Genomic DNA, 26,803 nt, shown 5'->3' with positions numbered 1-26,803 from the left:
ACTGGGCTGCCGTACCACACAGGCTCCGGTCCACCCTCCCCGCCGCCCGTGAGGGCAGCGGCTTCAGAGAGGACTGCAGACGGGGTCGCGGGAGAGCTGGCGGGGGGATGGTGCAGAGCTAGGAGCGGGGTTGAAAAGCACCCTGCACCTCCCCCCGGGCGACTGCAGGGCTTCTGGGAAATAGAGTCCTTCGCCGCGTGCCCAGCCCCGGGCTCCTTGGAAGAGGGACTACAATTCCCGTCAGTCTTGGGGAATTCTTTGTGCAGCACGCCTGCGCAGTCTGGCGGCCAATGCCCATATAAAGGGTTGTTTTGTCCCGGAATTGGAGCTCGGGAGCAGGGTCGAGTGGTCGGCGCGGCGGTCTGGGACCTGGGGCACAGGTAAGTAGAGGCCGCCGCCGCCCCCTTCCTTCTCCCTGGGTTGTCAGTTGGCTCACTCCCCTGTGTTTCCTCTGGGGCCGGCGGGCTGTGATCCGGAGACGGGCAGTTCGGGAGAAGCCAGACACCTGAGAAACGGGGCCTGGCCTTCCTCAGGTCTCCCGCCGCCCCCTCCTTGGGACGCGACCCCTCGGGGCACGTGGTGAGGAACCGGCCTGGGAAGGCATGTAGGGTGGGATGAGCGGTCGAGTGCTGGCTTACATTCCCGGCTGCGGCCACCAGGGGTTGCTGCGCCCGCAGCCCGTGGGTGTGGGTCGCTATCGGCTCGCCAGGCCCCTAGTGGACCTGGGAACGCCCTCGGGTCCAGGGCATCCCCGACGAAGCTGGCCAGAGAGAAGGCCCCATCCTCAAGTTGTGGGGCGGACGGCCTGGGACACCCTGAGCTGCCAGCGACCTGAGAAGCCACCCTCTCGTGTTGTTTGTTTTTGCAAATGGGCAAATGAGGTTCGTGACTTAAGCACGCACAGCAAACCCTGGGCAGAGCCCAGGATGGAACCCAGATCTCTTGATTTCATCAGTGCCCTTTCCACTCCCACCACACAGAGCTGCATGATGCTTTGTATTTATTAGACAGGGCCCCGTTGGTTTCTGCACAGACGTGGGGAGGCAGGAGGCACGGCAATGGTTGGCAAAGTTTCAGGTTTTGATGGAGGAGATGGGTAGGTCATACTGGGGTCCAGCGTAAGTGAAAGGTGCAGAAGGTTGGGAACACAACAAGTGGGTTGGAAGAGGGTGGTGAATAGGAATCCTTGTAGCCTCAGGTCGGGTTCTCTCATGCAGTTTCAGCACCTGGAACCAGATTTCCTGAGATGTTGGAAACCTAAGTTATGAAGGCAATTTGGGAACACCAGTCTGGCTCATTGAAGTTCTTAATCCTGTGCAAGCCCCACCCCCCAGCAGGGTCATCTGTTTCATTGTACACTTGTATCACTGGAAGGAGAGTCTTAGTGCAAAAGCAAGAGTGTTAGAGGTGATGGGAAACTGCGCCCCACCTCCTTCATATGTAGAATAAATTTAAATAAAGTGATTGAAAGAAACTTTGGTTATTGTGAGTGCTTCTACAGCTGAGGTGATCTTCGTGTTCTTGACACGGCATTTGATCATATAAATGAGTTCCTTTGGCCTCCTCCCTCCCCTCCTCCTGCCTTTTTCCAAAGTATGACTAATCTTTTCAGCTTCCATAAATTAGCTAGGCTCCGGAACCACTGGAGTGGAAGGATGGACTTTTGTGACCCTTGTAACAAGGAGGATTACTACTCTCTGCATCCAGACACTGGCAGGTGCCAGGTCTGTTTATAGTTTAGGCTTAATGAGGTCTCAGTGACGTGATTGCTTATCATGCAATTAGTCATTGGACAAGGTGACTTTATTTTATTTTTTTAAGATAAGGAACTAAGTAGTATCAACTCAGAGTACTTGAATCAGACTTCTGAAAGGCAAGAAGTCAAGCTTTCTTTGTGCTGGAAGCACTGATCTGTGGAGGAAATTCCGTCCTTCGTATTTAGAGGATTAGTAAGTGTTCTCCTTTTTTCTGATACCTTAAAAAAGGAATTGTAGCTGTCAGAATTTGGTCTGCAGAGTAGTACTTTGAAGTTGCAGTGATTGCTAGCAAGAGTTTATGGAATTTAAAAGGCAACATGGCTGCACTTCTTTAATTTCTAATGAGGCTGGTCTGAATGGGGTTTTCTCAGCTTGTATCTGGGAAGGTTTGAACCATCATAGAGTGGGGGAAATGTTTCAGAGAGGTGTGTATGTGTTTTATTTTTTCAAAAGTAACAAAAGTTGATACAGGATATTGATTAGAATTAGAACAGTTTCAGGTCATACTAGGTAAGCCTTCATAGGGCAGGGTGGGAAGTTTGTCTTGGTTATTGTTTTTGAATAATAGCTTTGTTGAAATGTACTATTATTTTTAAACCATGCATGGAAATTCAGCCTCTTAAAGTGTTTTGTTAGTATAGTCACAGAATTGTGCATCACTGCTATCTAATTTTAGAACACTTTCATATCCCAAGGGGAATTTGTTTTTAAAGTGAAGGCATAATATTGTTTTTGTATGTTAGCTATGTAACTCCATGGTACTTTAAAGTAATATCAGCTTCTTCACTATCTAATTATAAAAATGCAAAGATGGATTAGATCATTGGTAGAATAAGTGTTTTGTAAGTTTTCATTTAGTAAAAGTAGGAGGAATAATATCCATTTTTAAATTGTGAAGTTTATAATCCTTAGAACAAACTTAAATTGTTTCCAGAAAGTCTTTTTTTTTTTTTTTAAAGACCTAAAAATACTTGGGTTTGAACCTAGGGGAAGAAGTTGGGTGTCTCTTTACCAGTGTGTCTGTTTTTCTTATCTTTTTTGTTTTCCTTAGCAGTGGGAGGAGATCATTCTTGATCCTATTACATTGATTTTTTTTTTCTTCTTGAAAATATGAGTGGTACTTGAAAAAGCTTTTAAATATTTTTTATAGATATAGGGGTAGAAAATCTCAGTGCTTATGCCCTTTTTCCTATTTTAAGGCATTTTTGCATATTATAAAGCACAATTTAGGAAATATCTGTTCTTGGTGAATTTTTAATTTCAGAAATTCTCAAGTGAAACCAGGAGTCTGAGCCCTGGCATCTCCAATCAGAGAAGATGAAGGACATCGACGTAGGAAAAGAGTGTATCATCCCTAGTCCTGGTTACAGAAATGTGGGCGAGAGAACCAGTGCTTCCAGACAGGACGAAGAGGACTCCAAATGCAAGAGAGCTGGGCTGGTCAGTATTTCCTTTCTGAGTTCCTTGTCTTAGCTGCTTGTTATACTAGGCCACACCTTTTTTTCATGTAATGCAGAGTTTCTTTTATTTTATTGGCTTTAGATCACTGTTAAGAATTTATGGGGAGCATTTGAGATCTTGTTCCCTGGCATGTCAGTTTGGCACAGATAAACTCATTAAAAAAAAAAAGAAGTTATGGTTACTTATGAAAGAGGAGAGGTTGGCTCTCAGCCTTCCACCTATTTCTCCCTTTGCCTTCTCTCTGCCACTTCTGCTCACCTTTGGTGCCTTCTGCAAAGGCTTTGCTTAAGGGAAGACAACTTATGGGAGGGGAGGGGGACCTGAGCAGAGGAATTCTGGACCATTAAGCTTCATTCATGGGCTTAAAGTTATTTTCTTCCCCTCTGCTTCTGTTGTCTGTGTTTAAAGTGACTCCGTTGGAGAGACTCATTCAGAATTTAGACAGTACTTGGGACAATTCTAGATTGTTGTAGGATAATCAGTAAGCTTTTCAAGTAAAAACATGTAATCTAGTTTCTCCTAAAGGAAGTAATGAATATACATCTTAAACAGGAGAAAATGTCTTTTTTCTAAGAAAAGAGATCATGCCTTTTCGTGACTTGCAAAAGTCACGAAAAGGAGACGTGGGGATGTCTGGGTTTAAGAAGTCATGTATTTGTGTTCATGTATATGTTTTGTGAAAACTTGAGAAAGATGTGGGCTTTGCAGCTGACACTGGAGTTTCATCAGCCTAACATTAGCTGTCCCTCTTTGGCTGTCTTATTAACATTTTCTCACTAATGGGTGTTTTCTGTCCCCACTATAATCTCTACAATACTTTCCCATTCAAACTTAACTTTGGAGAAGCAGAGATTCAGTGTAATCAGTGTCAAATCCTTAAAGTGTCAGCTTTATAACTTCTTTGTGTCCTTTGTCTAGACCTTGTTAATTAAACATTTATTAACATCTTCTGAGTTTTTGACACTGTTAGTATAGCACTTTAATCTAGAAGAAGTCACAAAGGTAACATTGGAGCAGGGCTTTGAAAGATGATTAGTTGGTGATGCTGTCAAGCTACTTGCCAGTATATCATCAGTGCCTTAGTGGTTTATGAATAAAATAGCATTCACAGGCCCTGGCCAGTGTGGCTCAGTTGATTGGGCTTCGCCCTATATATGGAAAGGTTGCCAGTTCGATTCCCGGTCAGGGCACATGCCTGAGTTGTGGGCTTGATCCCTGGTAAGGGGTGTGCTGATTGATGTTTCGCTCTCTCTCTAAAAATCAGTTTTTAAAAATCTTTTTAAAAAGTTTCTTAAAATAGCATTGATGGTAGAACTGAACTTGTGGGATTATTGAAGATTAAATGAGATAATACATAAAAATGCTTAGAATGGTGCCTGCCACATAGCCTGTGCTCAGTAGATGTTAGCTCTTAGAACTAGTTGTCTCGATTGTAGGATGTGTAAGGGAAATTCTGCATGCCATGCTTTACTGGGGGTATTGGGGAACTATTAGTTGTTATTGAGGAGGGTTTTTTCATCTTTTAACTTTCTATTTTGAGATAACTGTAGAGCCACGTGCTGTTGTTAAAAATAATATAGATAGATCCTTATGCACTTTATCCAGCTTCCCCCAATGGTAACTTCTTGAGTAACTATAGTAGAATATCACAATAGGAGATTGATTGACATTAATACAGTCCATCCACCCGATTAAGACTTCACCAATTTTACATTCATTCGTTTATGTGTGTGTATTCTGTGCAGTTTTTTCACATGTATAGATTTGTATGAACCTCTACCACAGTCAAGATACAAAACACCTCCATCCCATGCTACCCTTTTATAACCACAGCCATCTCCCTACCCTCTGCCCTAAGCTCTGGCAACCATGATTCTGTTCTCCATCTCTATTTGTCATTTTAAGTATCCTACATAATAAAAAGGTAGTATGTAAATTACCATCACTCCGCTACGCCCACGATTGGGCCAGCGGGAGACACAGAGGGCTGGACTCGGGGAGGCTGGGGTGGTGATTGGGCCGGCAGGACGCTGAGCTCGCGTTGGCCTCTGGGGCAGCGAGCCGGGCGTTTGGAGGTTTGGAGGCCGCGCGGCTCCCCGGGGGAGGAGTCTGGCGGCAGTTGGGCCGCAGGAGGGGGTGGTGGTGTCCCGGTGTCCGCAGAGGACGCGGGTTTCCACGAAGGCAGAGGAGGCGGCGGTGAAGGCAGAGGAGGCGGCGGCGGCCCCAGCCTTCCTGGGCGGGAGGCGAAGGCAAGACCCCTGCTTGGGCTCCTGCCGCAGGAGGACCACGCCCCGCCCCGCCTCGCCCTAGGGGCCCAGGGACTTAGGAGCTGCCGGCCACACCGGGTCCCGACCAGAGGACAGACAGCCTACATGTGAATGATTAAATCATGCACTGGGCCTCTAGATGTATATAAATGGAATCTATAGTATGGAATCTTAGAGATTGGCTTTTTTTCATTCAGCGTTTGTCCCTTGACATCCATCTAATTTGTTGTGTTTCAATATTTCTTCCCTTTTAATTGTGAGCAGAATTCCATGTTATAGATAAACCATAGTTTGTTTAACCATTTACCTGTTGAAGGACATTAGAATTACTTCTAATTTTTTACTATTACAAATACAGCTGCTTTGAATATTTGTATGTAGGATTTTGTGTGGATAAGCTTCATTTCTCTGGAATGCCCAGGAATGCGATTGCTGGGTCATATGATAAGTACATGCTTAGTTTCATAAGAAACATCAATACCCTTTTTCATAGTAGCTGTACAATTTTACATTCCCACCAATAGTGTATGCATCCAGTTTCTCTGCATTCCTGCCAATATTTGGTGTTATCATTATCTTTATTTTTTTTAATTGCATTTACATGGGTTACGTTGGTTAATAAAATTATATAAGCACAATTCTACAATACATCATTTGCACATTGCATTGTATACCCTCCATCCAAAGTCTAGTCTCTTTCTGTCACCATTTATCCCGTTTACCTTCTTCCAGCTGATCCCCCTCAATAATCTTTATTTTAGCCATTCGGATAGGTATGTCTGCTATCTCACTGTAGTCTTAATATGTGTGACCTAATGACTAATGAGGTTGAGCTGATAAGGGATTTTTAAGACTTGATTTTGTCTTAGGAAGATTAGTTTTGAGGCAGTTAAGGAAAAAATACCTGCACAAGGAGAGAGAGAAAACACAGAGAGCAGTCGGGAGGCTCTTGTGCTAGCCCACGTGAGAGAGGCCCTGGGTCTGTCTTCAGCGTAATAATGAGGTGGAGGAGGTGAGAGAAATTTAGGGGCATCTCTGGAAGGGGAGGGACACATTGGGGTGCCTAGGTTTGCTGGTAAGAATGAGTTTGCTTTTAAGCATGTTGAATTTGAAGTGCATCCAGGTAAAATGATCAGTAGATACATAGAGCAGGGCAAGAGGAGAACAGGAAACAAACTTAGAGTCATTAGTGCATCCATGTAGATCAGGGGTGGGGAACCTTTTCTCTGCCAAGCGCCATTTGGATATTTGTAACATTTGCTGGCCGTATAAAACTATCAACTTAAAAATTAACCTGCTGCCCAGACAGTGTAGCTCAGTGATTGAGCATCGACCTATGAACCAGGGAGTCATGGTTTGATTCTGGTCAGAGCACATACCCAGGTTGCAGGCTCAACCCCCAGCAGGGGGCATGTGGGAGGCGGCCAATCAATGATTCTCTCTAATCATTGATGTTTCTATCTCTCTCTCCTTTCCTTTCTGAAATGAATAAAAATATTTTTTAAAAATTAGCCTGCTAGCCGAAACCGGTTTGACTCAGTGGATAGAGCGTCGGCCTGCGGACTGAAAGGTCCCAGGTTCGATTCCGGTCAAGGGCATGTACCTTGGTTGCGGGCACATCCCCAGTAGGGGGTGTGCAAGAGGCAGCTGATCGATGTTTCTAACTCTCTATCCCTCTCTCTTCCTCTCTGTAAAAAATCAATAAAATATATTTTTAAAAAAATTAGCCTGCTATATTTGGTCAAATATTTGGTGATGTTCCCCACCCCTGATGTAGATTAAGCCTTGGGAGTGTGAAGGCTTGTCCAAATATGGCTTGTTGAGCAGGAAGAGGTCGAACCTGGGAAACTGGGGTGTGGTCCTGTGAAATTTCTGGGGTCAGGGTCTCTCCCAATTGGGTAGAGAAGAATTGACATTGGGATGTGCGGTGGCAGCAGTAAGCTTTTTCTTTGTAAGTGGAGAACTGGAAATAGAGTCACTGTTGTACCTTTTGTCCCCAAAATCAAAGTTAGGCATCAGACAAGTTTACTTCATGTGATTGAGCCTTACCTTAACACATCAGTCGGTGACCGACTGACACTATACTTTCCGTCTGGAAGACAAAACAGGCTGGGCGCTTAACATGTTAAAGAAACAGGAAGGCTAGTATCACTTTTATAAAATTTCAGGAGTCTATGAATTTCATTTTTATTATCCTTTTATCTTTCTAAAACTTTGAAATTTGAATCCTGTGGGTTTTTTTGTTTGTTTGTTTTTTAGTTTTTATCATATCCTTGTACCCTCTGAACTTTAATTACTTAAAATATTTTTCGTTAGTTGTTTTTTTTTTCTTTTTGCTTAGCCTTGACCTAAGCAATCAAATCAAAGGTTTATGCAACCAATATTTTTATACACACTAAAGTGAATACATATCAAATGCTTTCACAAGTTTACATGCCACCTAGAATGCTCTTGCATTTAACCTGTCAAAAACCAGAATTTCTCAAGATTTATAGATCTTGAATTTGTCTGCTATGTTCACAGTTTGCTGATAGATGGAACCAAAAGGATGACAAAAGATTTTTGGTGCAGAGATGATATAAAAAATGGATACTTTAAGTAGTTGGGAAGCAGAATGGCTATGTAAAACATATCGTTTTTTAAAATGTAAGCTGGTAATTGGATAAGAGATTAAAATTTCATGTCATATAATCATAACCATCATTTCTCTATTAGTTGTTAATATAAAATATGGGACCAGACGTTCCAGTTGCCAGGTATAGTTACTGTCCCTCAGAAAGAAAAAAACTACTCCAAGGAACAAAAGATCAGAATACAATCTGTGGCTCTTAATTGAAAAACAAGGTTTTACTCACCACCATTAGCCTTTGATAGGCCCAGTTGACCTGAAACTGTGTTAAACAGAAGTCAGAAGCAAAGCGCCAAGGAACAGATTCTGATTTTAAACAGGCCGGTGATTTTTTTTTTTTTACTCTGTAAGCCAAGTTGCAGAGTGCACAGTTTGCCCATTTCTTAATATTATGGCCAAATCTTTCCTTTGAAATGTTCTTGGGGAAAATTGCTCTAATCAGTCACGTCTTCAAATATTTGTATCACATCTACTTAGAGATAATGATAAATTAATGGTAAAAATAATGTTAGTCACCCTAAAGACAGGGTGACTAACACCTACTTTTGTTTAGGACTATTAAGTTAATGCTGTGGCCACACACAATTCCATGCTTAGCAGACATGCTTTAATCCTGAAGTGCTAACAGGGGCGCCTTCTGTTGCTGTTAGTTCTTTGGGCCTAAGTACTAACGTTGGTTGGCATGAGGCTGGCATTATTTCAATAAACGTGAAGATTTATGTCTAGACCACTCCTTAACACTGTTTCTGTGTCTGAGGCATGGTTCAGGCATAGCTTCTTTTCTACGATTGCACTCATATATATGCATATGTAGATCATATAACTCCATGAGCCCTGGTTTGTTTATTTGTTTATTTTAAGATGTGATATTTGTTTTCTTAATTCAATGAACATTTGAGCACTCTCCAAGATACATGCACAGCACGGAATGAAGTGGTCTGATGCAGGTAAAGATAAATTGATGCTGGGCTTGCCTGTCCTCCACTAGAAGCTTAAACTCAGAAGCATGTACATAGATGACTGAAATTTAGATGCTACGGATATTAATATGAAGAAGAGAGTGTTTCAGTCTTTGAGGTCAGGGAAGACTTCAGGAGGAGGTAACATTTGACTGGAGATTTGAGGAATGGGTAGAATTTGGAGAAAGGAAGAGCATGCCTGGCAGAAGAAAGTTGTGGACAGGGCCAACTAGGACCCTGTTGGCTTTGAGCATAAAGTGTGAAGTCATAGATGTAGAGGGATAGGTTGGTGAGTTTCAGATGTTCTTCAGTAATAGGCCAGGGAATTTGGATTTTAGTTACTTTAAGTTAAAATTTAACCTAAAATAAAATAAAATAAAATTTAAGCAAAAGCAAGACAAAGCTATTTAATGCTTTATAAACCTTTTTATTATATAGTTGTTTTCTTACTGCTCCCAGACCAGAGTTCAGGGTGACTTAATGACTAATGAGTTAAATCTTAACGTTTATTGAAATAATGCCAGCCTCATGCTAGTTTTTCATTAACATGTCCAACCTAGAAAAGGAGGAAGAATGGAAAACAAGCAGAAGTCAACCCAAGTTCATGTGCCCTTATGACTGCTCTCTTTTTTTCCCTTTGCTCAAAAGTGTTCCATTGGTGGAATTTTCTTTCTACCATGTTAGACTCTTCTGCCTCTAGGAAGATGAGAAAGCAAGTATTCCCAAAGCCCAGTGACCTTCATCTAGTATTTCCTTTAGTTTTGTGTTGGGCTGACCCTTTAACCTTGGTGGGAGTTTTCATAATTAGTGAGTTGAAATATTTTGAAGTTATATCCTAGAAATCACCCTTACCCCCTCTACCCAGAGGCAGTTATTGTTATGAAGTAGTTTTGTCTAGTGCCTTACATTTTTGAGAGTTTGACTCTGAAAGCTTTTCTTAAAGGACGAAGGGTGTGTGGATTTGTCCATGCCCTAGTGTTTTCAGAGTTAAGAATATCACCTGAGTCTTCTTGCTGTTAGGAAGGAGGAGGGCAGGGTGAAGGAGATTAATATTTGCAGTCTCTGCATTATTTTACTCTTGATTGGTACTCAGTGACTCAGCACATTTTCTCAACAACCAGTGAGAGGATGAGTAAGCACACGTGCTCTCTGCGGCCCCCTCTCACCCTCTACATCCATAAAGCTTCATAGAGCTCAGTGTGTATGATTCGGGTATCGGGCCTGGTGCCAGGTGTTGGTCTCCAATAGCAGGCCAGAGCTCTCTGGTAGAGATGACAACAGTGCTGCTATTGGTGCAGCGCCCAGGTGGCTTTGCTGGATGGTGACTGAACCTGCAGCGCATGGGTCTCCTGAGGTGGCCTTGATCATGAGCTCTTTTACGCCATCTGCAGCAGGGCTGCTGCTGCTTTGCTAGGAAATGCTGCCTAAGGGGAATAAATATAGCCTGTTGGCGTGAGCAGTTAAAGGAGCTTCTGTTAAAAAGGAAGAAAAGTATTAGAACTAGCTTCCTGTTTCTTTTTTGTTTTGTTTTGTTTTTAAATATGTTTTGTTTCAAGAGACAGGAAGGGAGAGGAAGGAGGGGATAGAAACATTAATGATGAGAATCATTGATCGGGCCCGGCCGGTGTTGCTCAGTGGTTGAGCATTGACCTGTGAACCAGGAGGTCATGGTTCCTGGTCAGGACAAGTGCCCAGGTTGTGGGCTTGATCCCCAGTGTGGGCATGCAGGAAGTGGTTGATTAATGATTCTCTCTTGTCATTGATGTTTCTATCTCTCTCTCCCTCTCCCTTCCTCTCTGTAATCAATAAAAGTACTTTTTTTTTTTTTAAAAAAAGAAGAATCATTGATCGCCTGCCTCCTGCATACTCCCCTCACTGGGGATTGAGCCCACAACCCAGCATGTAACCTGACCGGGAATTGAACCTTGACCTTCTGGTACATGGGTAGATGCTCAAGCTTCCTATTTCTTAAGCAGTTTTAAATACCTCGGTCTTTATTTTGTTAAGATAGATAACTTGGAAGTTACAAATGGTTAATGAAAACTTTTTCAATGAAATCTTGGTTCTGCTTTTAGGTAGCCTTCTGCGAATTTTTCTTTAATGCCTCAGCATTCATTCCCTCTCTCTTAATCAAAAATAAAAGGTCAATGCCAGAACAGGAAACCAGCCTGCAGAAGGTTTTGCAACCGTTGAATCTGTTAATATAAAAATTACAGACTAATGTATGCCCTGGCCGGTGTGGCTCAGTTGGAGCGTTATGCCGAGCACTGGAAGGTCTCAGGTTCGATTTCCGGTCAGGGCACATACCTAGGTGTTGGTTTCATCCCTGATAGCAGGGAGAGGCAACTGATCAATGTCTCTTTCTTTCTTCCCTCCTCCCTCTCTAAAAATCAATTAAAAAAGAATTGCAGCCCTAGCCGGTTTGGCTCAGTAGATAGAGGGTTGGCCTGTGGACTGAAGGGTCCTGGGTTCGATTCCGGTCACCACATGTACCTTGGTCGCAGGTTCCCCGGCCCTGGTCATGCATGCAGGAGGCAACCAATCAATGTCTCTCTCTCACATTGATGTTTCTCTCTCTCTCTCCCTCTCCTTTCCACTCTCTCTAAAAGTCAAAGGAAAAATATCCTTGGGTGAGGATTAACAAAAAAAAACACCAAAAAATCTGCAGACTAATGTTAATTTGCCACACTGAAGCTCACTAATTAGCAAAATTAAGCTTTTTTCTCCCTTTGTTTTCCACCCCCCTTTTAGGGAGTTAGCCTATTTAGATAAGTAGATGTTATATATGTTTAAATTATAAGATTATTTTTTAAATTAGCTGTTCAAAGAATCAACCTAACTGTGTTATATCAGATGAAAACTTCTGTTTACCAAAGCAGACATGGTGTTTAGCAATCACTTAGTTTTCATGACTAAGAAAACTAAGTGGAAGAATAGCCAAACTGCTCAAATCTTCACCTTTGTGTTTGCTTCTCACCATTGTCAGCAGTTCCAGCCTGCTCTGCAGTCCCGGGGTCACAGGATGGAACCACTGATGTCTTATACTAAGCATTTAACATGAGCATACACATGGCCCTGAAGAAAGTTTTATTTATAAATTTATTTTTTTAAGCCAAAGCCTAGACTTAAGGGATTTTTGTCAAATGCAAAAGACCAGTATTCATCTATCTAAATCTGTGGTTCTCAGCCCAGACTGCATATTAAAGTCGTTTGAAAAAATACCGATGCAGGACCCTACCCCAGACCAATTAAACCAGTCTCTGGGTTGGAGTCGGGCTTCAGTGTTGCTTTAAAGCTCCCCTGGTTATTCTGTTGTGAAGCCAGCACCGAGAACCTCTGCCCTAGATCCCTTGGGATAAAGTCTCTTCCTCTCAACCAATGGGGCTCCAAGTGTTCCCTGTAAGGATTTTTCCCCTGTGACTCAGGTTCAGTGTAATCTTTTGAAACCTTATCATTGTAATAACAAAGTTAATCTCACACACCAGTGTAATAGGAACTTTGAATAAGTTCCTTGGAAGTTAGCGTATTTATAAAACAACTAGCCGAAGCCGGTTTGGCTCAGTGGATAGAGCGATGGCCTGCGGACTGAAAGGTCCCAGGTTCGATTCCGGTCAAGGACATGTACCTTGGTTGCAGGCACATCCCCAGTAAGGGGTGTGCAGGAGGCAGCTGGTCGATGTTTCTCTCTCATCGATGTTTCTAGCTCTCTATCCCTCTCCCTTCCTCTCTGTAAAAAATCAATAAAATACATTTAAAAAATAAAAATAAAAATAAAACAACTAAAAGCCCTCAAATTTCTGCTGATTACAGAGTAATACCAGATTATGAACTGTGGGAAAACACCTGTTTTACTATGGTGATGTTGTGCAGTTATATTCACTGGCATTAACAGCTGGTCCTCAGCACGAGGCACTATAGCATAAGGAGTGAACAGGTAGTTACCGATGAGATGCATGGGTTAATTCATAGCTGCTAAGCTGGAGAATTTTGCTGTCCCTCTTGATTGAAGTGGCCACTATTTGGAAGTTCTTTAGGGAAGAGCTTGAGATGGTCCGGATCATGTATATACTCAAGGATGTTTTGAGGATTGGGAGAGGAAATGTCCTTGGTAGTTTCTTTAACTTGGGGGTAGGGACGATGGGAAAGCCTGATGTCAGCAGTCCTTGGGAGGACACTGTCTTTTTTAACTTAAAATAAAATTTTAATTTCCTTTTAATTTAGTTTTTAATATTTTGAGTCTCTTGAAACCTGTATCTAAAATTGTACAACAGTTCCCCTTAAAAAGATGTCTCCCAAGAGGTTTGTCATAAAGGCAGCTATGGGACTGGGGCAGTACAGAAAAGCTTTGACTTGGCCCAGAAAGCTTGATAAGAAGAGGCTGCCCGTTCTGTGTTTGTGTTAAGACCTTGTGATTAAGGAGAGGGGAGGGAGAATATCCTGTAGGATCTGAGGCCTGTCCGTTCTGATCATGCTCCAGGGACTGCTTTCTTTGTGGGGTGTGCCAGGCAGGAGTATTGCGGCCTTCAATCCCCCGGGAAGATGCGAGGCGCCTCGGTGTTGCCAGTCACTGCCTGCTATCTCTGCATTCGTAAGAACTTGGGTGAATCCTCAGTCTCCAGGTTTAGGAAGGCCACCCTGCTGTTGTCCTGCTGTCAGGCAGGCGTTGTTCCGCCTGGAGAATGATTTCTGGCCCCTGCTATCTTGTCACGGAGGCCTCCATGCAGGGGGAACCCCATGGTTACCCTGTCAGCAGACATTCCACTCTGGCAGCCTGAGAAAATGAGATGGGAAAAACCAGACAAGTGGTGCCCCGCAGTGTGGTGGGTGCACTAATGATCGAAGCCGCGGGGATGGTGTGAGTGCACACAGCAGGGAAAGTCTCTTGCGCAAGCATGGCCATTTATTTGCTCATGGATCAAATGTTCCTTGTTTCCCTCACCAGGTGGGCACGTATGCTAATTAGACCGGACAGCCAAATGACCTTCCAGACATCATTCTGGATGAAGCCACAGCAGCGGGGGCTGAGGCAGAAGCAGTTAGGGGAGATCAGTTAGGCAGGCAGAGTGGTTAGGAGCGATCAGGCAGGCAGACGAGCAGTTAGGGGTGATCAGGCATGCAGGCAGGTGAGCGGTTAGAAGCCAGCTATCCCGGATTGCGAGAGGGTGCAGGCCAGGCTGAGAGACACCCCCCACACACACACTGTGCACTAATTTCGTGCACCAGGCCTCTAGTATGTATATAATTGGTGCAGTGTTCAGATGATTTTATGTTTGTCTTTCTCCTTCATGTATTAGATTTTATATCTATTTTTATTAAGGTATATGTAATTTTATTTTTAAATTTAACTTATATTTCTTGGTTGGTGACATTGAATTTAGAGTTTGAGAGAACCAATTTAGAAGGTTATTCTGGATTTTGACCTTTTAGAAATACTAGAATGTACCCAGCATTAAGGTGGTGATTTTGAGGTGCGGGTCTGTTTGTTTACTCCTGCATCCCCAGCACCTAGAACAGGGCCTGGTCCTTAGCCCCTCAACAAGTACTCATTGAGTGATGGACTATAAAATCATGTCTTTTTCAGAAAAGCTAGCTGTTCAAAATATATTATATAACCTGGTCACTTCTTTAGCTTTATTCCCCTTTCCCTTAATGTTAATTTCATTATACAAAAAGTTTTCCTCTTCATATTTAAACTCATCCATCTTACCTTTAATCGTTTCTGGCTTTGGGGGAAAATGGAGGCGATCTCCCTTCCATATCTGTATTAAATATGCCATTTAATTTTGTCTGTCCTATTTATTTTATCATTTTTATATAACTTTTTGGGGTTAATTCCAAATGGGTTAATGTACGTAAGAAACCTGGATATCAATTAATTCATCTCCAATCACTATTTATTGGTCCCCAAAATAGTCTCTGACTCACGTTTCTCTACCCTGTCACGTTATTTATGTCTTCCTATAGTATAGTTTGAATAAATTAAGTCTTTTCCTTTGGTTCATTTCTATTTTAATTCATTCAACCTTAGAATTTTGATAACTCACTTTACAAAATGTTAATGTGGTAGGATAAATTTATTTTTACCTTTAAACAGGCATCCTTTTTTTTCCTGGCATGCTTGGCCAGGTAAGCTTTTTTAGGAAGCCTAGAAAGGAAGAGAAATTAGGCATCTAACCAAATAGTTACAAGCATGGGAGGACATCTGTACAGTTGCTAATGTTTTATGCTTTGCTTGCTTCTATTTTATGTTTAAATTCCAGTCTATAATGTATCTATCTTTTAGCTTCTGCTCATCTTTGGCTTAAAAACAATCAGAAGTACATTGTTGTAATTAAGTAAAAATAGTTCATTTACATCCTAGTGTTCCAATCATGTACCTGTGACTTTGACTCTGGAAACTACCATTTGCTTATAATGAGATTAGTTAGGAGAGTCAGAGATAGAGAGTCATAGTTCACTTTCATCTGATACTCACCCCGGGGAAGAGAGGAGGGCTGTCCAGAAGGGTGCATATGAGGTCATTGTGTACAGTCATGATTTGTTTGCTTATCTTTTTCTTTTAAAGGCACATAATGTAATGATTAGGAGCCTCAGCTGTGGAGCCTGGATTCAGATCCCTGCTGTTATTTAACATGTGTGCCTCAGTGTCCTCAGCTGTACGATGGGGGTAATAATAGTACCTGCCTCATAGGGTTGTTACGAGGATTAAGTGAGTTAGTATCTGTAAAGCAATGAAAACAATGCCTGGCACATAGTAAATGCCATGCTAGTTTGTTATAAATTAATTGTCATCTTCGAGGAAGCAGTTTACCTTTACAGATACATGATAGTCATGAGATCTGGCTATAAACAAGGAAGTTGCCCTTGTGGTGGGGTAGGGTCTAAGGGAGTCAGCAGAGTTCATCAGGCCCAAACCACCCAAGATTTGGCCTTGTGAAGGGAGAGCTCTGCATAGAAACAGTAGCACCAGTCGAGTGTGCAAGAGAAAATGGCCCCACCTCAGAGCCACACACCTCAGTCTCTCCCTCCTGGAGAGATCTTCAAGAGAGTCTGTACCAAGGGCCCAAGCTGGCCACAGCCAGCTGATTGCTCTGTAGGGGCCACTAGGATTTGGGAAAGTGGGGCTGGTGGATCTCCCATGTGGGGGCTGCACTGGGTCAGGTGCTTGCAGAGGGAGGGATGGCTCCTGCCCAGAGCCTGTATACAACTCAGTCTCTGACACCTCTGAATTCACCCTCAAGAGCCCTCCAAGAAAGTCTACACTATGGACCCAGGAAGCTGACTCCTTCGCAGGGGGTGAGCTCAGCAGGGTGGTGACAGGAAGTTGGGAGTATGGGCTGATGCCATATGGAGGGGAGTGCTCAACTCAGGTAAGATGGCGTGTGTGGGGGAGAAACTTAGCATAGGGGCCCTGGCAGCTGCCCCTTCAGCTCTTTCCCTGGAGCCACACAACCCAATCTGTCCTCACAGAACTCCAGTCCACTCCAATCCATCCTCCCTCTGCTGGAGCCCAGGGTGAGTGGCCGCAAAGGAGATTTTGTGCATTGGCCCTTAAAGAGGGCACCTGGGTTTCGAGCAGACTCGTCTCTCCCTGAGAATCCTTGCTGATTTTCACAGCCAGATGTTTGTGGGCTTCTTTCTGGCTCTGGTACTCTAGTCTGGGGAGCCCGGCATGGACTTGAGATCCCATGCTCCTCACAGGGACCTTTGCAGCTGAGATATCCCTCTGGATTCTTAGCTGCCACATGTGGGGGTGGGGCCAGCCCTTTCTCCCTCTCAGCCTTCCTCCCAGTCTCCATGTGGTTTCTTTTGTAAATTCTTGGTTATAAGACTTATATTCAGTCTTCACTTGGTTATTGAGGTTGGTTGTTCTATATTTTAGCTGTGATTCCAGTTTGGACCTGGGGGGAGGTGAGTGTTACTTCCACCTTACTCTGCCGCCATCTTGGATCTCTAGGCTAAGCACTTTTTAGAAAATATTTTTTTTTAATTGAATTTTAGAGAGGAAGAGAGAGGGAGGAAGAGAGAGGGAGAGAAAGGGGGGGGGGGAGAGAGAGAGAGAGAGAGAGAGAGAGAGAGAGAGAGAGAGAGAGAGAGAAAAGGAGAGGAGCATCAATGATGAGAGAGGATCATTGATTGGCTGCCTCTTGCATGCCCTACACAGGGGATCAAGCCCACAACCCAGGCATGTGCCCTGACTGGGAATCAAAGGGGTTCATAGGTCGACACCCAACCACTGAGCTTTTGAATTTGGCATTCTCCAATACAGGAAGTGACTTACTACCCAGGGGATGGCAGAGCATGGCATTGTTATATAGAGTCAAAGAAACAAACTTATGCAATAAGAGGATTTCATTGTTGTTAAGTTTGTTCAGTTTTTTGTTCATGGGGTTTTTGTTTGTTTTTATGGCTATTAGTAGTCTTTATTTTACTTTTGTACTTTTGTCAGTGACCTATAGGAGCGGTAGCTCAGCTTCCCCAATCTCCCTAGGTGGTCGCTCTTGGTACCCCCCTTTGTGGGCTGAGTGCAAAGTCTTGGTGTTGTCAAGCCTTGATTGCTGTTGGTACACTGGGAGGATTTGCCCTCCAGTCCAATTGGCTGTGAGGATCAGCTGTGTCTACGCTGGGAGACAGCCTTATTCAACTAGACTTGCAAAATTATAAAAGCCTTTGTGCTCAGCTTGGATGGGGCAGAGTTTCAGGGTGGAGCCTACAGCCTTGGCTTCCCGTCAGCCCCGCCCTATGAGGTTCCTGGGTCTCAGTGTCCCTCTGTACTCCCTGCAAACACCTCTGAGAGAAAAGCGCCCTGGAGTTTCGCCCGCTGCCAAACAGGCTAGTCTCTCCCCCAATGAATCTGGATTCCCAGATTCTCACCCGGAACTGGGTTTCAGTGTAGTTGGAACTGGGGCTCAGCGCAGTCTGGCGCTTTTGTCTCCTTCACACCAGGGCAATTCAGCGGCACAGTCAACAGACCATCCTCTGCGCGCATTCCCGTGCACGCCTCCAGTGCTCTGCCTTTCGCCGCTCCTCTGCGTTTCCGCCTTACAGCCCAGATTCCCCCAGTATGAGCCTGGCTTCCCAGGGTCTCGCCAGGAACTGGGGCTCAATGCAGTTGGAACTGGGGCTCAATGCAGTTGGAACTGGGGTTTAGCACGGTCCGGAGCTTTTGTCTCCTTCCCGCTAGGGCAATTCAGCGGCACAGGCAACAGTCCGTCCTCTGTGCACATTCACGTGCGCGCCTCCGGAGCTCTGCTTTTCGCCGCTCCTCTGTGTCTCCGCCTTACCGCCCACATTCCCCCAGTATGAGCCTGGCTCCCCAGGGTCTCGCCCAGAACTGGGGTTCAGCGCAATCTGGAGCTTTTATCTCCTTCCCACTAGAGAATGCAGGCCAGGCAGTCAGCCGCCCCGTCCTCTCCGGCTCCGTCCTCCCTGCACGCGCGCGTGCTCGTGTCTCCGCCCGTGTCTCCATACCTCAGGCTTTTACAGCTCCTCTGATTTTCCTTGTGGTTTTCTTTTTCCTTCTAGTTGTGGGCATTTCAGTCAGCCAGCTTTCTTGTGGTTCTGGATGATGTCCGTTTTGACTTTTAGTTGTATTTTTGAAATTGCTGTGCTAGGCTGTAGGTTGGGTGTTTAACCTATGCCGCCATCTTGGTTTCCCTCATTCTTTTCTTAGTGTTGACTCATTTGTCATTGTGTTGTTACTCTCTTGAGATTGATCTGCCTTGCCTTTGACAAAGGAAAAAATGTGCTTCCCTTTTGCCTGGGCTGTGTAGTTTCCTGATACTAAGCAGCAGCACCTCGCCTGTGAATTGAAGCTATTGTATTTGAGGAACAATCCATTGAGGCGCCCACGCCTATGATCCCTATGCATGAATTCGGCTCTTTCAGTTCAGCTAATATTTGGCATCTGTTCTGTGTGGAAAGGAGTTGGGAGTGTAACAATATTTTGTGTAAAGCGCAGTGTGTTAGGTGCTGCAGCTCTTAACTCTCGATTTGGGGAAATATTTGTGGTGATGTGAGAAAAGGATGATGTACTTAGAATCCTCTCTTGAGGAAAAATGCTCTGATTCTGGAACAGGAAGGCATGCGCTTTTGTTCCTTTTAGAGAAAATGGGGATAGATTCTTGGCCCACCCTCTTCTGACACAGCCAGACATTAAATTTCATGCATTTCTGTTCATCTGATTAATTGGTATTTATAAGTTTTATAGCAAATATGTATAACTTTGTATTTCACCTCATGAGACCCTCGGCTTCATGCTGCAGAAATTTGGGTATGGAGCTCTTTAGCTGTGCAGCCAGGGCGAAAACCCTGTTCTGCTCTCCCCGTTGCTAATAAGAGGGAAGGACAGGAGGCGTGTGTACATCTTCTTCCTGCGTGACGGGGCTGCCTAATTGGGGGTGATCCTTAATTTTTTGTCATAGAAAATGGGCAAAGGATTTGCTGTTATTAGTGAAGTAATTGTCTCTCAGCCCATATTGGGAAATGAAAGATAAAGCATTTTGGTGACAAACATATAAATTTTAGAACGTACAACACAAAGAGTGAATTCTAATGTGAACTGTGGGCTTCCGTTCAGAGTACTTGTGTCAGTATTGGCTCATAGGTAGCACATGAGCCACACTAATGCAAGATATTCCCAATGGGAAATGGATGGGAAGGAGAGAGGGCAGATGACACGGTACATGGGAACTCTGTACTTTCTGCTCAATGTTTCTGAACCTAAAAGTGCTCAGAAAAATAAAATGAAGTCTATTAGTTTAGAAGTTTTAGGTATCTGGTTTTTAATGCTCCTAAACAGTTACATACCATACAAGATGTTTAACCCACTGACCTTTGGAATGTCTCAGTCGAGATGAATCTGGCTTGCAGTTTGATCTGTTATGTTCTGATGCTCTGATGCCTTCTCTCCCTGTCTGCTCAAACAGTTGGAATGTCAAGATGCCTTGGAGACCGCAGCCCGAGCTGAGGGCCTTTCCCTGGATGTCTGCCCGCGTTCTCAGCTCAGAATCCTGGATGAGGAACATCCCAAGGGGAAGTACCATCATGGCTTAAATGTTCTGAAGCCCATTCGGACCACTTCCAAGTAAGAGGTTCTCCTGGTGACTTCTCCGTGAAGCACCAAAAGCAGTGCTGAAAATGCGGGCGAAGATTAGACCACTCGGGGAGCCCCGTTTTTAGTCCGGAACTCTGTGTTACTAAACAGCGTATTTTAAGTGCCGGCTGGCCTCTCAGTGTGTGTTGACAGTTTTGTGCTTTGGGTTTTCTCTCCTTAGACACCAGCACCCAGTGGACAATGCTGGGCTCTTCTCCTTTATGACTTATTCCTGGCTTTCTCCCCTGGCCTGCCTGGCCTACAAGAAGGGAGAGCTCTCCATGGAGAACGTGTGGGCTTTGTCCAAGTACGACTCTTCTGATGTGAACTGCAGAAGGTAGGCGTTGCTGGTCCACCCCGGTGTCCCACATACTGGATGCGTAGGGCCTGAGCTAGGGGTGTGGGTCCAGCAGTGTGAAGTCCTCAGCTCTGTCCTTTTAAGATCGGGGCTAGTGGGTGGAGGGAGGGTAGCTGGGATGACTTTCTCTTTGCTCTTCTGCTTTATCTCCTATTTGACCTTTAATCCTGTTTTAACCACAGGCTTTCTCTCTCTCTCTCAGCCCCGCTTCTCTTCCTGAGTCTACAGGGAGATTATGTTGCTGCCTTGTGACAGAATACATTTTTATGGTAGCTGATTGTCATGATTAAAATCTAGTTTACAACTCTACATCTTACCACAGGATCCTTCAGAAAGGGTTAGGGGTCCTTGAGAAAGGAAGTCCTTATCCACAAACAAAAGCTATGCAGGGATAATCTTTCTGGGTGGAAGGAAAGACTTTTGTTCTCATCTGTGTTTTCTGTATCCTGAGAGGCTCCCTGTGCGGGGTAAATATGTAGACACTCGGGAAGGGTATTTTTTTTTTCAGAAGGTGAAGGCTAGGTACATAATTTGGAAAGGAAAGACTCTTGTGAGTGGTGTCAAAGCCTGGAGACAAAAAGTGATGGCAGGAGGGAAGCTAGGGTGTGTATGTTCCCTGGGGAGATGTGTAACGGAGGACATGTGCCCTTGTTAAGACTAGAGAGACTCTGGCAAGAAGAGCTGAATGAAGTTGGGCCAGAAGCTGCCTCCCTCCGAAGGGTTGTGTGGATCTTCTGCCGCACCAGGGTCATCCTCTCCATCGTGTGCCTGATGATCATGCAGCTGGCTAGCTTCAGTGGACCAGTAAGTTCTAACCATCCTTTCCGACAGTGTCCAGGGGCCCGGCCTTGGCCAGCTCTAACGCTCTTGTTCTGTTGCAGGGGTTGTGCTCACCTTTGGGCTAGTTAGCAGCCTTAGAGATGCCTCCAGGTCGAAGGAAAGGGAACAATTGATTTTGGAGTGAGAAGAAGGCTTGTCAGCAGCCGGAAGGATGTGGGGGCCGCGTTGCCAGATAAGAAACGGAACTGGCGTGCTGTCCTGGGGCGGAGGGGAAACTGAATGAGTCTGGCTCTGCACAGGACTGTGCTCCTTTGCTGTGTGTGGACATGAAATGACAGTCTTGGTTTGGGAAGGTGTGTCTCTCAGTGCTGTGTGTGGGCGAGAGCAGCCTGGTGTGGCATAGGCTGTTGAGCTGGTGCCGGTGACACACCAAACACCTGGAGGCAGAGTTGTCACAGGTTTGATGGTTCTGTAGCAAATGAGTCCTGAAGAAACTAGAGGACTGTTGAGGTTTTTAGAGTGTAACCTGGAGTCCATTCTCAGTTTGGTCTGTATTGTAAACTGTGTGGCAAATGTTGGGGTGGCAACTGTGGTTTTCTCCTAGTGTGTACTGAAGCAGAGTAGGTAAGAGTAACGTTCACCTGTCTTCTGGACACCTGTTTCTTACACCTGCTGTGCTGCCTTACACTTGAGCCTTTGATTAAATCCATTCTCCACATATTTGCCTTGAGGCATTGGAGCAGTAGTGCTCCTGTACTGTGCATTTCCCATGTGTGGGTAAGCTGGAGGTTCATGGGTTGGGTAAGTATGTGCCTAAGATGCATGGTGATTAGGTAAAGCTAATTTACAGTTTTTCTGCTTTTTTTAAAAAAAATGTTTGATGCCTTTAAAAAAAAAGTTTTGACCTCTTTTCTGAAGCAAAAACACTCCTTTTCTGGTATTGGGTTTCTCCGTTTATTGACCATCTAACACATTTTTGTGTAAGTTTTAAGTAAGAGGGACTGTATAACTGAATATTACGTTATTGACCAGAATGGCAAACGTTTTCGTAGGGCCATCTTCCCCCAAGAAGAGCTTCTGTCATTGTTTCACTACAGGGCTGGTGGCTGCTCTGATCCTTCATAGAATTCTTTCAACTGGGTAGCACGCTGTACAGGCTTTATTGATTACATTTGGCCAATGCGAGAACTTGTTTGGCTCCTCTCACCAAAAAACTATTATTCCATGGATGGTGGGGATTTTCACTTTTTACTTGGGAAAAAAATTACCTATGCATGTTCAGTTTGGGGGCCTACAGTCACTCCCTTGAGCATCTGAGTATTCCTTCATCTCTCTTTGAAAGCACAGCTCACTGAAACACTAATCTTTAGTAAATTCTCCTAGGTGCCAGGGAAAGCTGGGAGAGTCTTCCTTACATAGGTAAAAAGCAGCATGCTTTTCCTTCTCTACCCTTGGGGAAGAGCACCGTAAGGCCTGTATTAGTTCATGGGATTCGTCCTAGAACAGTTGAGAAAGCAATGATCCCGTCCACAGTCTCTCTGAGATTTAAAATTGTAAACAATGCATACTACTTCTTTTTTTTTTTTTTTTGAGCTCCAATTCTAATAACTTTCTTTTCAATTGGAAATTGAAGAAACAGGCTGGCTTTGAGATTAGTTCCAACCACGCTTAAATCCTTTTGAGGAACATCTGTTTTAGATTTTTGCACATTTGCTAATATGGCACAACTTTCCAACTGGCTTAGTCTGTTCTTACAGAAATCTACATAAGAACCCGCTCCCCAAATACGGCATATTTCTCATCTCCCCTCGGGCCTCACTGACCCTTGCTGGCCATATGCAAAGCAGGTGAAACACAATCAAGTTATTGCATTTTGGTTTTAAACTGCTGGCCAGCCAGGGCTGGACATCTGTGATCAAGGTGATCCAAGTATTCAGTGATGCCCATGGACCAGCACTCTGTGCAGGGTGTGTCCAAGGGTTGCCGTAACGTTAGTGGAATACCAGAATCTATAAGGATATGGCCCCCACCTAAGATGAGGGGCCAAATGGCTGAATTTACAAAGCTGATTTGTGTGGCCGCCTTGAACTAAGAGCTTAAAAGACCAGGCCTGACCTATGATGCGTGTGCAAAGAATTAGCATCCTTCCTGTAGATCTGCAAGAGAAGGCTACCTCCTGCAGAGCTATCTCTTGGTGAATGCTAACTCAGCTCAAGGGCCTTTTGGGGAAAGGACAGTGAAAAGCCTCTAGAGAGGTAAGTTTTCCACCCTTCCGACCTCTCTCCAGCTGCAGCTTGCTTGGTGCTGTCAGAATCTGGATTTGGGGGGAGTCTCTCTGTAGTGGAACCAGTGAGAAGCTGTTCTTTAGAATTTTCAGGATTGGCTGTATTCTGCGGTCAGAATGAGAGAGTCAAGCTGGGCAGAATCTCTCGCCAAGAGTTCAGGTAAGGCCGAAACCGGTTTGGCTCAGTGGATAGAGCGTCGGCCTGAGGACTCAAGGGTCCCAGGTTCGATTCCGGTCAAGGGCATGTACCTTGGTTGCGGGCACATCCCCAGTAGGGGGTGTGCAAGAGGCAGCTGATCGATGTTTCTCTCTCATCGATGTTTCTAACTATCTATCCCTCTCTCTTCCTCTTTGTAAAAAATCAATAAAATATATTTAATAAAAAAAAAAAGAGTTCAGGTAAGGTAATGTTTATTCACTGGGAATGTTTTCCACAGCCAGACAGCTCTGCTGACAGTCTCACATTTTCTCCCAATTTGTTTAAATTTACATGATACATTTGTAACTTTTTTAAACATAATTTTGGTTGGATTTGCCATGAAAAACTTTTTTTTTCTTTATCCCATACAAAATGGTTTGAAATGTAACTGGTTTTTAAAAACCGTGTTGTTGGAAATGCTTTAATCTGCTCTGCTGTTTCCTCTCCTCCCCTCCTTCTTTGAAAGCTTGGCATAGTGTAAGCATTCATCATGTCTTTTACCTTCCCCGGCTCCTCCCCTGTGGGAGGTAGTTACGCTATTACCGATGCTGAAAAATGGCACCCAAAAGGTATGGGAAAGAAAGAACCCCAAACTATAACCTGCTGTCTTTTCACGCCTTCCTTTGGAGACTGTTCCTTCAGGTGCCGAGGTGTATGAGAAAATGCTTTACTGCATCGCCATGTTGCTGAGTTGCTTCACGTGAGGAAAATGGGGTTCTGACCGTGCCACTCAGCGACTCGGTTCCACATTTTGGATTACATACTGGAAAAGAAGCCAGTCTTCTCTCTAGTAAACCAACAGACCAAGCTGTATGCAGTGGTGACCCACACAATGGATATAAACCTAAAAATGAGGGCGGGGAAAGGTGGAATACGATAGTTCTTGCAATCTGAAATCTCCTACTTATTAAATCAGGTTATTTACTGAGACTTGACATAAATCTGATTGGTGGGGATCTCTTAGGATCTAGTGGACATCTGGTATTATTTTCCTCTCAGGAAAAATGAGAAATGCCAATTAACCCAGAGAGAGTCTGGGTTCTGGGGTCAGCGTTAGCTTCTCAGGACCGTTGTGCCTGGCCTCCATTTTTGTCTGTCATTCAGAGCTGGTTTCCAGCTAGAGCCCCCGTCGCTGGGAGGATCTGGGGTAGGTGGGTGGCTGGGTTTCTTGTTCGTTTTTTTCCCCCGTCCTTCTGGGTAGGGGATTGGTTTGGCTTTCTTTTGTTGTGGCTTTGTTTTGTTTCATTTTGGGCAAGATCAATTTTAGCTGCAAGGATTTGAAAAGACTGAAGGATGCCACCCGTTTTTCCTTGAGGCCTAGATCTTTGTATTCTGTCCTGAGCAGAAGTCATTCCTCAGCCTAGCGAACCAATAGTGTCAGTGATTTAAGTAGAGTTACCTCTTTGGGGAGGTTGGGGCTTTGTTTTGTTTTAATTCTCTTTCCTTAGCAGCAAGGTCTTGATTCCTGGAGCATCTACTCCATTGCAGACTCCCTGCAGCATCAGGAGCACTGACCGATTAAGTGCTGTCAGCTTGATGTACTAATGCGGACTCTGGAAACAGATAATGGTTCTATTCTGTGTTCCCACCGTGTGTGGCTAACACAACGGCCAGCGGCCAGATGACCTGTTAGATGGCTAGCTTTGTATACCTCGACTCTGTATGCTCCCATGTATATTACCGCAGTGCTCCTCCTGTTGTACAGTGTCTGTGAGATGCTCTTTGAAGATGGTACTTTTTTTTTCCTTTTTCAATAAAAGTACATTACCTCCCACTTCCTGGTATTTCATCCTGTTGCTGAATGTGCCTTGTGTGAGTGTGTGCTCCAGCGTTGCAGGACCTCAGAGCTGGACCACTTGGTGGTCCTTGGGGGCTGGTTGCCTTCCTCACTGCAGGTGGTGGTAGACATGTGCCACCTGAGGTAACATGTTTCTGTTTTCGGGAGGGAGCGGGGAGTGGGGAGGACCCCGCGGGAGGGTCTTTGGATTTGTGAAAGTCTGCTCCGTTTGCTCCCTTCTGCGCTATTAAACTGCGGATGTTTATTTTCAGGAATGTTTTGCAAATGCACTTCTCACTCTTCCCCAGTCCAACTGTAGGTACCCTGTTCGTTTTTATCAAATAAGCACATTTGAAATGATCCCGCCCCCCCCCCCCCCACGAAGGTCTTATTTTCATTTAAAGAAATGTATCAATGTGTGGAGCTGCTGGAATAAGGTCAAATATATACTTTTTAATGACTGTGTGTTTAGAATTAATTTCAGCTCATGGACAGGTTTATGTTACATTAGAAAGAGTAACAGTTGTGGTGGTGTCCTTAAGGAAGTTAGAACTCACTCCTGCAAGACGCCCTGAGGAACTTACTGCAGGCAGGGCGTCAGTGATGTTTGGTCCTCCAAGGAGGTATTTCCCTGCTTATACGCTGGCCACTGAACAATGGAGCTGCCTCCTCTAACTTAACATAAAGCTGTGGCGTGGTGTGTGGGTGCTGTGCAGGTGCTGACAGTGGTGTGTGTTTCTCCCTGTAGGCCTTCATAGTGAAACACCTCTTGGAGTACGCCCAGGGCACAGATTCTAACCTCACGTACAGCTTGCTATTAGTCCTGGGCCTCCTCCTGACAGAAATCGTGCGCTCCTGGTCAATTGCAATGACTTGGGCATTGAATTACCGAACTGCTGTCCGCTTGCGGGGGGCCATCCTCACCATGGCCTTTAAGAAGATCCTTAAGTTAAAGAGCATTAAGGAGAAGTCTGTGGGGGAGGTGAGTAAGGGTTCTTGGCTTCAGGGCAGAGAGAAAGCTCCCTGCTTGAGCTATTTCGTTCCTTTAGGTCCCCACTTTGTCCTGTATCCTCCTGAGACAAGAGGGCCGCTCACTGCTCTCCATGTCTCCTAGCTCGTCAACCTGTGCTCCAACGACGGGCAGAGGATGTTTGAGGCCGCCGCCACGGGCAGCTTGCTGGCCGGAGGACCTGTTGTTGCAATAATGGGCATGATTTATAATGTATTTATTCTGGGA

The 26,803-nt window shown here is 44.6% G+C and overlaps 1 protein-coding gene across 3 annotated transcripts; it reads left to right on the top strand.

Annotated features, from left to right (window-relative positions):
- The first annotated feature begins 311 nt into the window (after window positions 1–311).
- On the top strand, window positions 312–25,563 carry LOC129148565 (ATP-binding cassette sub-family C member 5-like). Of its 3 annotated transcripts, none has more exons than XM_054713791.1 (6): window positions 312–380; window positions 3,022–3,197; window positions 20,002–20,159; window positions 20,350–20,505; window positions 21,183–21,330; window positions 25,238–25,563. In XM_054713791.1, the coding sequence occupies exons 2-6, from the start codon at window positions 3,075–3,077 to the stop codon at window positions 25,301–25,303; spliced, it is 651 nt and encodes a 216-aa protein (XP_054569766.1). In that variant the 5' UTR covers window positions 312–380; window positions 3,022–3,074; the 3' UTR covers window positions 25,304–25,563. The 3 variants fall into 3 exon arrangements, with proteins under 3 accessions (XP_054569766.1, XP_054569767.1, XP_054569768.1); XM_054713792.1 differs by lacking the exon at window positions 25,238–25,563 and adding an exon at window positions 21,408–22,558; XM_054713793.1 differs by lacking the exons at window positions 21,183–21,330; window positions 25,238–25,563 and adding an exon at window positions 20,729–21,170.
- Window positions 25,564–26,803: the final 1,240 nt, after the last annotated feature.

Source organism: Eptesicus fuscus, chromosome 3, assembly GCF_027574615.1.
Source record: "Eptesicus fuscus isolate TK198812 chromosome 3, DD_ASM_mEF_20220401, whole genome shotgun sequence".
NCBI lineage: Eukaryota > Metazoa > Chordata > Mammalia > Chiroptera > Vespertilionidae > Eptesicus > Eptesicus fuscus.
The sequence above is the reverse complement of the archived record's forward strand: the minus strand, read 5'-3'. Positions and strand labels throughout refer to the sequence as shown.